This window comes from Plasmodium gaboni, chromosome 12 (assembly GCF_001602025.1).
Source record: "Plasmodium gaboni strain SY75 chromosome 12, whole genome shotgun sequence".
NCBI lineage: Eukaryota > Apicomplexa > Aconoidasida > Haemosporida > Plasmodiidae > Plasmodium > Plasmodium gaboni.
The window spans coordinates 1095904-1106973 of record NC_031492.1 but is presented as its reverse complement, the minus strand read 5'-3'; the positions used below and the strand labels follow the sequence as shown (position 1 = coordinate 1106973).

At 16.3% G+C, this 11070-nt stretch overlaps 3 protein-coding genes across 3 annotated transcripts in view, besides 1 other annotated feature; 1 reads left to right on the top strand and 2 right to left on the bottom strand.

Annotated features, from left to right (window-relative positions):
• Positions 1 to 497: part of a sequence feature (centromere) that runs on past the window's edge.
• Positions 498 to 3665: 3168 nt separating this feature from the next.
• On the top strand, positions 3666 to 4811 carry PGSY75_1231200 (hypothetical protein; the record flags this gene model as incomplete). The annotated part of the gene is made up of 1 exon (XM_018786885.1): positions 3666 to 4811. One exon carries the CDS (start codon positions 3666 to 3668, stop codon positions 4809 to 4811), a length of 1146 nt encoding a protein of 381 aa, XP_018640750.1.
• A 731-nt stretch (positions 4812 to 5542) lies between these two features.
• PGSY75_1231100 (ras-related protein Rab-2) lies at positions 5543 to 6969 on the bottom strand (the record flags this gene model as incomplete). The annotated part of the gene is made up of 7 exons (XM_018786884.1): positions 5543 to 5589; positions 5724 to 5775; positions 5895 to 5963; positions 6074 to 6275; positions 6424 to 6507; positions 6661 to 6799; positions 6921 to 6969. 7 exons carry the CDS (start codon positions 6967 to 6969, stop codon positions 5543 to 5545), a joined length of 642 nt encoding a protein of 213 aa, XP_018640749.1.
• A 1394-nt stretch (positions 6970 to 8363) lies between these two features.
• The window catches only part of PGSY75_1231000 (hypothetical protein), a gene marked incomplete at both ends in the record, with an annotated part of 3512 nt that continues 805 nt past the window's right edge, over positions 8364 to 11070 (bottom strand). The window contains 3 exons of the mRNA XM_018786883.1: positions 8364 to 10447; positions 10561 to 10873; positions 10960 to 11066. Coding sequence (XP_018640748.1) covers positions 8364 to 10447; positions 10561 to 10873; positions 10960 to 11066 — 2504 coding nt within the window. The remainder of the gene's footprint in view (positions 10448 to 10560; positions 10874 to 10959; positions 11067 to 11070) is intronic.

Genomic DNA, 11070 nt, shown 5'->3' with positions numbered 1-11070 from the left:
TTAAATAATTTAATTTATAATTATTATAATTATTTATTTAAAATTATTAATATATTTAAAATTGTTCAATATTAATTTATTTTTAATTAATTATAATATATATTAATTTATTATTATTTATTTTTAATTAATTATAATTATATATTAATTTATAATTATTATTTATTTTAAATTAATTAAATAATAAATTAATTAATATATTATATTTCTTTATTTTAATTAATATCAATATTTTTTATTTTAAATTAAATAATATTTATTATAATTTAATTAATATATTATATAATAGTAAATATTATTTTAATTTTAAATTAAATAATAATTATTTTAATTTAATTAATATATATATATAATAATAAATATTTATATTTATTTTAAATTAAATAATAATTATTTTAATTTAATTAATATATATATATAATAATAAATATTTATATTTATTTTAAATTAAATTATTTATTTCATTATAAATAAAATAAATATTTTATATTTAATTAATAATCATTTTGTGTGTATTATTTTAAAATATATTTTATTAAATATATAATTAAACATAAACAATTAATTTAAATTATTTTTTATATATTTTTAAATAAATAATTTATAAATAATAAAGTATTAATATTTTAGTTAATATAAATATTTAAATATCATATTTTTTATTATATTTTTTACGAAATATTTGATATTGTCCTAGAAAATATATCAAAACAAATTATTAAGATTTATTTCTTTTTTCTTGTGAAATATATATAAATATGGAAATATTATATAAAAAAGTATATTTTGAATTGAAATAAATTCATATAATTAGAATATTGCTTATGTGTTATATCTACCCTTCATTATTTATACAGTTAATATGTGTATGTTTCTTGTACTGCTAATGTTTATATAATATATACAAATATATTTATCAGTAATATTAAAACAGTTCGTTTTCTATATAAATAATATAATTCATTATATATATAATATTTGTCTTTTTATAGTTAAGGTATAGGATTTTATTAATATTATATATGTATTAAGGTCATATAAGAAAAATTATTATTGTATAAAAAGATAAAAAAATATTATAACATAATATGTGGTCAATTATTATTATTGCTTTCTTATAAATTTCAAGATATCTTCATTATATTATTAAAACCCCTTAATCCTATAAAATACGTGATTTTATAAAATATATTAAGTATTTTATTCTTCAGAAATATATATAATAAAATTTCAATTATATAATTAAATATACTTAAGTAGCTTTTATATTTATATACATTTAAAAATGAGAAAAAAAAAATAATATTTGTATTATTTTCCTTAAGTAATAATTTATTATATTGTGTCCCTTTTTTTTTCAATTTTTTTTTATTCCTATATAGAAAGTGTGTAAATTACCTTTTCGTAATACCCAATTACATATTATATAAAATTTAATCTAAAATATTCATACAAAATATGAACAGACTATATTTTTTTTAAATAATATTAAAATATATATTTATACATAATTTTATGAATTTTCTTAGGAAGATTAATATAGAATTTTCATAATAATTTATTTGATGTTACAAAAGAAGTCAAATAATGAGTAACCATATAGAATATATATTTAAAAATGTTTTTTTCTCTTATGTAGACTTATTATTTGTATAGTTACCACCATGGAATTGTTTTGATGGTTTATATATGATGTTTTATTTTATTCACATAGATCAATACAAAATTAAAAAATAAAAAGATATATTAAAAAATATATAGAAAAGAACTTGTTTTTAATGATGTAATAATTTATATAATGATAATTCCATTCCATTTTATTATAATTTTACATTTAAATTATAAAGAATTTATAACTTTTTTAACTTTTAAAAATGTACAAATACAACCTTATGTTTACCACAATTGGAGATAAATTGTGGTTCTTTATTTTACATTTTTAAATATCGAAAAGAGTAATTATCAAAAATTTATAGTACATCTTATTCTTGCTTTTTATCCAATAATCTGGTACACAATAATCATTCATGATTCACGTGTATAACATTTTTAACATGCATATAAGTTAATTATAATTACACTAATAATAAGTTTGATATTTTGTTTTACATTGATATAGTAAATAAAATGAAATAAAAATAAACATACAAGAACAAGTGTAAAATTCAATTTTAAAAATTTATATAGATATAACAAAATTGATACAATTTTTTAAAACATTGAAATATATCTTAATACGGTGAAATTAATTATAGATTACTCAAAATGAACGAAACTTAATTTTTTTTTTTATTTTATTAAATTTAGTTATAAGTTTATTTTGAACTTCAAATTTATTATTTCTTATTCAATATTATATTATAGGTTTTCATATTTTTAGAACGGAAAGTTTTCCTATTTATAAAAAAAAATAATAAAAATATAATGATTTTATTTTTTCCCAAAAAGAAAAAAATTAACATTTTATTATATAGAACTCTTTTTTTTTTTTTTTCATATTAATTCTCTTAATATGGATATTGCATGTAGAATATGAACAACATATATATATATACATATACTTAAGCTTTCCCCAAAATATAAAAATTAATTTATTAAATTGTGCTTATGAATATAAATGTGTAATGGATGCAATAAGGATATTATTAAAAAAATTATTTTTTAAAATCATCAACTAGCTAAAAAAAAAGTGGTGAGGGAAAAATTGTTAGAACAATATTTTTCTAATAATATATAACATATTTATCTCTCTATATATATATATATTAAAGTTCCTATTTTTCAAAAAAGTTTCCACAATTTAAATTTTATTGTGTTCATTCTATATTTTAATATTATAGATCCTATATAATATTCATTTCATTGTTCTTAAGGTTTAAATAAGGTATTATAAAATTTATACACATATATATATATATATAATATTTTTTTTTTTCATTTGCACACAATATGTAAAAAAATATATTTTTATATTACTTATATAATTACACATTTTTTTTATAAACTAAAAAACCATTTTCATTATTCTAAATAAAAATTAAAATTTTTTTATATTCTTAAAATTTTTAATTTCCCTTCATTTATTATATACTTTTCTCTCTCTTTTTTTTTTTTTTTTCTTTTTATTATTTGGATCTATAAAATTATACCTTATAAGTAACTAGCTTTTTTTTTTTTTTTTTTTCCATAGCTGTTTTCAAAATTTTCCACATAAAAATGTAAAAAATATATGATTACATGTATATAATATTATTATAAATATATATATATATATATAATGTAATGAATATATATATATTTTATAAAATAAAATTTGTCTTAAAATTGTTAATTTTATAACATATAATGGATTTAATATGCATATGATATAATATATATATTTAAGATATAAACTTTAAATTTTATTTTATATAAAAAAAAAAAAATAATAAATATAATAATCCATGTTCTATAAAGTTTTATTTATTAAGATATCATTACATGCTTACTTTTAAATAACCAATTTGTTGCATTTAATCAATATATTATGCATATCTTTATTACATAAATATTAATGTTTTGTAACGTTTTAAATCTTTATTAAAGAAAAGAAAATATATAATATAGAATTATGATAAAAAAAATAAGGGAAAAATTTTAAAATTTCATAAAATTACATAAAAAAAATGCCATGGAAAAAATATTCAAGGGTTTTATATAAAACGATGGGAAGAACAGGACTAAAAAAAATACTTGTGAAATATAGAAGAACAAAAAAAAATGTCAAATTACTTTTTAACTTTATTTATAGAAACTACTATTTTAATAAGATTTTAAGGAAATCAATAAAAAACTTTATTAATTTATATGTTCAATATATATATAATGCTTTGGCAAATTTTTATCATAAGTATTGTAATGCTAGTAATATAAAATTATATATTTATCAAATATTCTTTAATAATAAAATTGAAAATAGAAGGAAATTAAAGAAAAAAAATCAAATTAAGGAAGCAAATTATGAAGATGTGAATAACCAGAAAAGCAAAAAAAATAAAAAATTAATAAAAAGTAATACATGTAAATCTATAGAAGATTTATGTAGGAGTAAACCAAATGATCATTATATTATTACTTTGTATAATGGAACTCATTTACAGAGTGATCATATGAACTCTTTAGTTTCGAAAAATAAAACATTTAAATGTAAATCAAATGATAGTACAACACAATCAAGTGATTATAGCAGGAATTATGAGAATAATGATGAAATGAATAGTAGTTCATATTTAGAAAATGAAATATTATCTTTTGAAACACTAGAATATGACGAAGATGAAGCAAATGAGATTATAAAAAATTGTTATCTATATAATGGTTATGTAGATGCAAGTACTTATAAAAATTCTGATGAATATAAATTTTTAAAGGATCATATAAAAGCTGAAAAAAATAGTTATGTAAACATAGATATTGATATGTCATCACAATGTTATGATGAACAGTTTGAAAATGATTATGAAAAGGAACAAATAGATCAAAGTGATAAGGAAAATAAAAATATATTAAGGAAAAGAAAGAAACCTAAACAAAAAAGAATATATGAAATATATAATTCAGAAATAACAAATAAAGAAAATATGTATTACGAAAATTATTTAAATGAAAATTATACATCTTCTTATAATTACACTAGCGAAGATAGCAATGATTACAGTTGCAGTACAATTACTGATAATGAATTGGAAGATAACTTTATTATAGGTTTGTATGGAAATAATTTTGGATGCAATTTTAATAGTGATAGTTGTGATAATAGTGAAATTTCATAAAATTAAAATATAATTATAAATAATATTATTAATGGAAAAACAAAGCATATAATAATAATATAATTATTAAAAAAATGATTGGTATAATAAACACATAATACCATATTTTTTTTTTTTTTTTTTGTTTTGTTTTTGTTTCACCCTTTTTCCTATTTTTATTTTTAATTCATATAATTCATTCCTACACAAAGAAGCATGTCTATATATTATTAATCTATATAATATATATATATTTTTTTTTTTTTCACAAAAAATGTTTTATTTTTCTTTAGTTTCTTAAAAGTAAAAAGGTTACACCATTTTGCTTATTTTACTTTTTAAAGTTTTATATTTCTTAGTTATATTTATGAATATAAAAAAGATTAAAAAAAAAAAAAAAAAAGTTTATATTATTGTTTATAACTTTCATTTTACTTTTTTTTTTTTCTTTTATTAAATTTTAATAAATAAAATTTAAACAATTTGAAGATGAAAAATAAGAAAAAATTTTATATAGTAATATAAAAATGAACAAATTATTATACAGACACTAAAAAAGAGAAAAAAAGCAAGAACAATAAATAATTTAAATCATGTAAAAATTTCATTAAAATGGAATTTTAAAAATTTTTTTCAATGTCATTTTTAATGTTTTATGAAAAATATTTAATTATAAAGATAATTATATGAAAATACTGTAAAAAAGCATGCCACTAATAATAATTAAAAAAAAAAATATATATATATAATTATTAACAACAGCTAAATCCTGATCTTGATTCTGGCATAGAAGGTATATCTAAAGGGGAAAAAAAAAAAATATATATATATATATATATAATATAAACATTTTAAATAAAAATACATATTAAATTTTCTATAATGTAAAAATATACAAAACATTTATTATATACTAAGCTATGCACATTTTACCTAATTTCACTCTTGAGTATTGGCTATTTGGTCCATATTTAATACCATATGACTACAAAAAAAAAAAATAAATATATATATATATATATAATTTAATATTTATGGCACACATTTTATTTGGTAACAATATATAAATATGTACACAATTTTTTTTCTATCTTTAATAATTACTTCATTGCTTAGATCATAAACATCTTCTAAGATATTATCATATATTTTTCTTGCAGTATATAAAAATGCCTAAAAAAAGGTAATAATTAAAATAAGATATTAATGTTATGATTGTATTTATAATATATATAATAATATTTCTGAAATAAAATTAATATAAATATAAAATAATTTCGTACTTCTTCAACATTTTTGGCTGTTTTTGCAGATGTTTCCAAAAATATTAATCCATTTTGTCTAGCAAATTGTGCACCTTCTTCTGCTGATACTTCTCTTCTTTCTAAATCACATTTATTTCCTACTAAAATAATAGCCATATGTGGATTTGAATTTTGTCTGACTTCATCTAACCATCTATTCAAATGATTAAATGTTTCTCTTCTATAAAAAATATATATATATATATATATATATATATATTAAATTAAAAAAGGATAATATTCATTATATACTTTAAATGGGCTATAGAACATATATACTATATATATATTTATATATTTTGTGTTATAATTTATAATGATTTATATACCGAGTAATATCATAAACTAATAAGGCTCCTGCTGCTCCACGATAATATGACCTTGTTATAGATCTAAATGATTCTTGACCAGCACTATATAAAACAATAAAAATAAAAAAAAATAAATAAAAAATATATTTTATATATCATATTATATTCATAACCAATTTAAATTCAATATAAATAATATAAAAAAAAACACATTCTTTTTCTTTTTTTATAATGAATATGTATTTATTTGCATACGTGTCCCATATTTGAAGTTTTATTTGTTTATTATCTAAATTAATTAATCGTGCTCCAAATTCCACACCTATTGTTAAATCATGATCTGCTCTGAATCTTTTATCTGTAAATTGTAATAAAAGACAACTCTTCCCAACCCCTTTAAAAAGAAAAGGAAAAAAAATTATTATTATTATTATTATTATTATATATAAGGATTTATATATTCAATCATAATATCTTTCACATCATATATATATATATATAATATTTTTATTTACCTGTATCACCAATTATTATATATTTAAACAAATATTCATAAGGAGACATTTTTTTTTTTTCTTAAAAATTTTTTTTTTTTTTTTTTTTTTTATTATTATTATTATGATTTAAACTTTAAAAACAAATTATTATCATTGGTTATATGTAACTGTTCGTTAATTATTATATTCAAAAATATTAAAAACAAAATAATTTATATATTTTTAAATTACACGATTTAACAATAAATATTAAAATATAATTTCTGACCTACTCTATATGTAATTATTTTTTGTTCTGCTTTCATTATATGTTGATTTTCAAAATGATTTACACATATATATCGTAAAAAACATATATAATTTTATAAATATAGATAAATATATTTTTTTCCTTTTACTTTATTTATTTTGTTCATATAATAAATATATATACTTTTGACTTTTTTGTATTTTATATACATGTATTTATATTAAATATATATATAATATATATATATATATAATACAAATTTTTAAAAGAATGAAAAATTATACTATTTTATATTATATTATTATATATATATATATATATATATATGTTTATATATAATATATATTTTTGTATCTTTTTTTAAAATATTTATTTCTTTCCTTATCCCTTTTTTCCTTCAATTGTAATTATTTCATAAATTAATATAAGAAATCATCTGAATTGTACTAACAATTTTTTTTAAATATATAAATATAAAATTTAAAAAAAACAAAAAGAAAAAAAAAAAAAAAAAAAAAATTGAATATTTTTACATGCAAAACAATGTTATATATTATTATATATATAATATAAATTTTTATTATTTTATATATATATAAATTATAAATAATTTCATTTTAATTTTTAGTATTATTTCTTAATTATATTTTTTATATAAATAACATTATATTTTATAATTTTATATATATATATTATATATATATATAATATATAAATTCTAAGGAAAATGCTAAAAATAAATAGTACAATATATAAAAATTTTCACGCTATTAAATATATATGGCATATAAGAGAAATATGAAGGTATATATTTTATATACATTACATATATTTTTTTTTTGAATTACTATCTTTAAAAAAAAATATATTTTCTTTCAATGTGTAATTTAAAAAAAAAAAAAATAATAAAAAAAATAAAAAAAAATATAAAAAAAAAATAAATAAAAATAAAAATATGTAATCATTATAATTCGCATATTTTCTTTTATATATTGAATATATATATTATACATATATATATATTTATATATATATATACATATATATTTATATATTTGTTATATATATTTTGTAGATTTAGAAAAATATATATATTATATATATATATATATGAATTGTTATTTTTTTATTTTTTTTATTTTGAATCTTTATATATATATATATATATATATATTTTTATTTATAACATTCTATTTAGCATATGTAATATTTTATTTTTTTATATATCTTGATAATCTATATGAACGTGTGCATGACAAATGTTCATTATGTGGAATAATATTTTCATTAGATAAATTACATAACTGTTTAATTTCTTTAATTGAAGAAGTGCATATATGTTCATTTACCTTTTTATAACATTTATTGTTGATAATATTATTTAGTTTGTTTTTCTTATTGAATAGCTTTGTATTTTTTTTTTTATTAATAATAATATTATCTATATGTTGATGTTTATAATAATTATTCATCAAACCTGTTGTTTTTATAATATTCTTTCTACTATTATTTCTTTTATTATAATTAATAATTCTTTTCTTTTCTTTATAAGTATTAATTTTATAAGAATAATTTCTTTTTAAGTTTTTTTTTAAAATATTATCTTTTTGTGTCTCAATTATATTTGCTTTTTGTTTTCTTCCTTTTGTGTTACTATTTAATGTATTTGTCTTTGTTATTTTTTTTAGAATATTTTTATTATTAATTTCCTTTTTTTCAATAACACTTTTGTTTCTCCTTTTATCGATCCTAATTTTATCTTTATAATTAACCATGTTAACAATCTTATTTTTTGAACAATTCAAAATGGGTTCTTCCACATTTTTTTCAGAAATATTCTTTTTATTATCATTTAGATCATCGTCTACCTGTATCTGTATTCTTTGTATTTTATTATCATTAGGTATCTTATTAAGAATATTTGTGTCTTCTTCATTATTATTTGTACTATATGAATCTTTAACATTACCTTGTTCTTTAGTTTCATTTACATTTATAATATTATTATTATTATTAATGTCATCATTGTTGTTGTTGATGATGGTTTGTTTGCATAAACATCTATTTATATTTATATTCATATTGTTATAAAATTCTTCTTGCATATCACATGTATTGGAAGCTGTACTAATAATATTATAATTCGGATTTGAAGATATTGTGTTATCCTGTTCTTTCAAACCATTACTTTTTGTGATATCATCTATCCCTATTATAGATTCATAATTAATTAATTTCTGTTCAGACAAATGTTCATTTTTATTTTGATTGTCCACATTTTTTTCATATAAAAAATTTGTATCCATATTATTTTTGTTTTCCATATTTCTTACTTTTTTAGTTACATTCATTTTTGCTTCTTTATTTCCTTCGTTTCGTGATCTTTTTTTTTTCTCCTTATCGTTCAAGTTTAATAAAACATTCATAGTATTTTTATTTTTATTGTCATTATTATTATTATTATTATTATTATTTGAGTTTGGATGAATATTACTATTATCTGACCCTTTAACATTTTTAATATGTTCATGATTATTATAACTACTGCCGCAATTATAAATATTATGAAAATTATTATTATTATTATTGTTACTCTTAGTACTATTATTATCATTAATATTACTACAAGTAGTAGTATTCATGTTCTCATCATTGTTATCCTGCTTATTCATTTCATCATTATTTATACTATTATTTATTATTAGCAAATTTTCTTTCCCTATAATTGTTTTTTCTTTTCTAGGTTTGTTTTTATTTGTCGTTAAACTAATAAATAATTGATCATCATGCCTAAGAATGTTATAATCATTTATATTTATTAATATATGCTTATTTTCATCTATCTTGATTTTTTCTTTTCTTTTTCGTTTTTTTTTCTCTTCCACAATGACATTCTCAATATTTTGTTCAATTACAAGATTGTTCATATTTTTTTCATCAACAACAACATTATCTTTTTTTTCTACACTTTTTATGTGTACTTGATCTTCTGCATTTATTTTATCATTCCTATTTTCTTCAATTATATATACCTTCTGTTCTTCTGTAATATTTTTAGACAAAATATTTTCATTGCTTGTTTCTACTATATTTTTTTCCTGATTTGCACACATTTTTTTTTCTTCACATTGTTTATTTTGGCTAGTCATCGTTTCATTAATGGCTAGCTCACTATCCACAATTTCTTCACAATGAAGATTAGTTTTTTCTTCTAATTTTACATTTTTTAATTGGTTTAAATATTCACTTAATGTGATATGATTTAAATCTTTACTACAATGAGGCATATGATACTCTAAAAAGGGGAAGTGTAAAAGTATACAATATTATACATATATATATATATATATATATATATATATTTATTTATTTATAGGGATATCTATAAATTTCATGTTTTTAATATACCCTTTTCAATTATTCTAGAATAATTTTCTGATAAGGAATTTATATTTAATAAAAACTTTTCAATAACATTTTCTTTAATTATATTTTCATCAGTTGACATTACTTGTTCAGGAAAAAAAAATAAAAACAGCTCTTTTAATTCATCCAATGTTAATAAATTCATTGTTGATACAAATTCTATTTCAAGTTTAATTAAATTATAATCTTTTGTAATATTTTTTTCAACAATATTTTCTTTTTCTATAGTTATTTGTTTTTCCGCGTTAAAATTGTTTATAAAATTTAATCGATCGTCTGAAGTTCTTTCGTTAATCTTTTGAAAAAAAAAAAAAATATATAAAATATAAACATAAACATAAATATATACATATATATGTTACAACTATTATGTATGTGAACCTTTAATTCGTCTATGACACTATTTTTTAAACCATGATTAAAGGTAACCATGTGAAATAATACACTACTTTTTTTTTTAAAAAGTTGTCTATCTCTACAATATATGCCTTA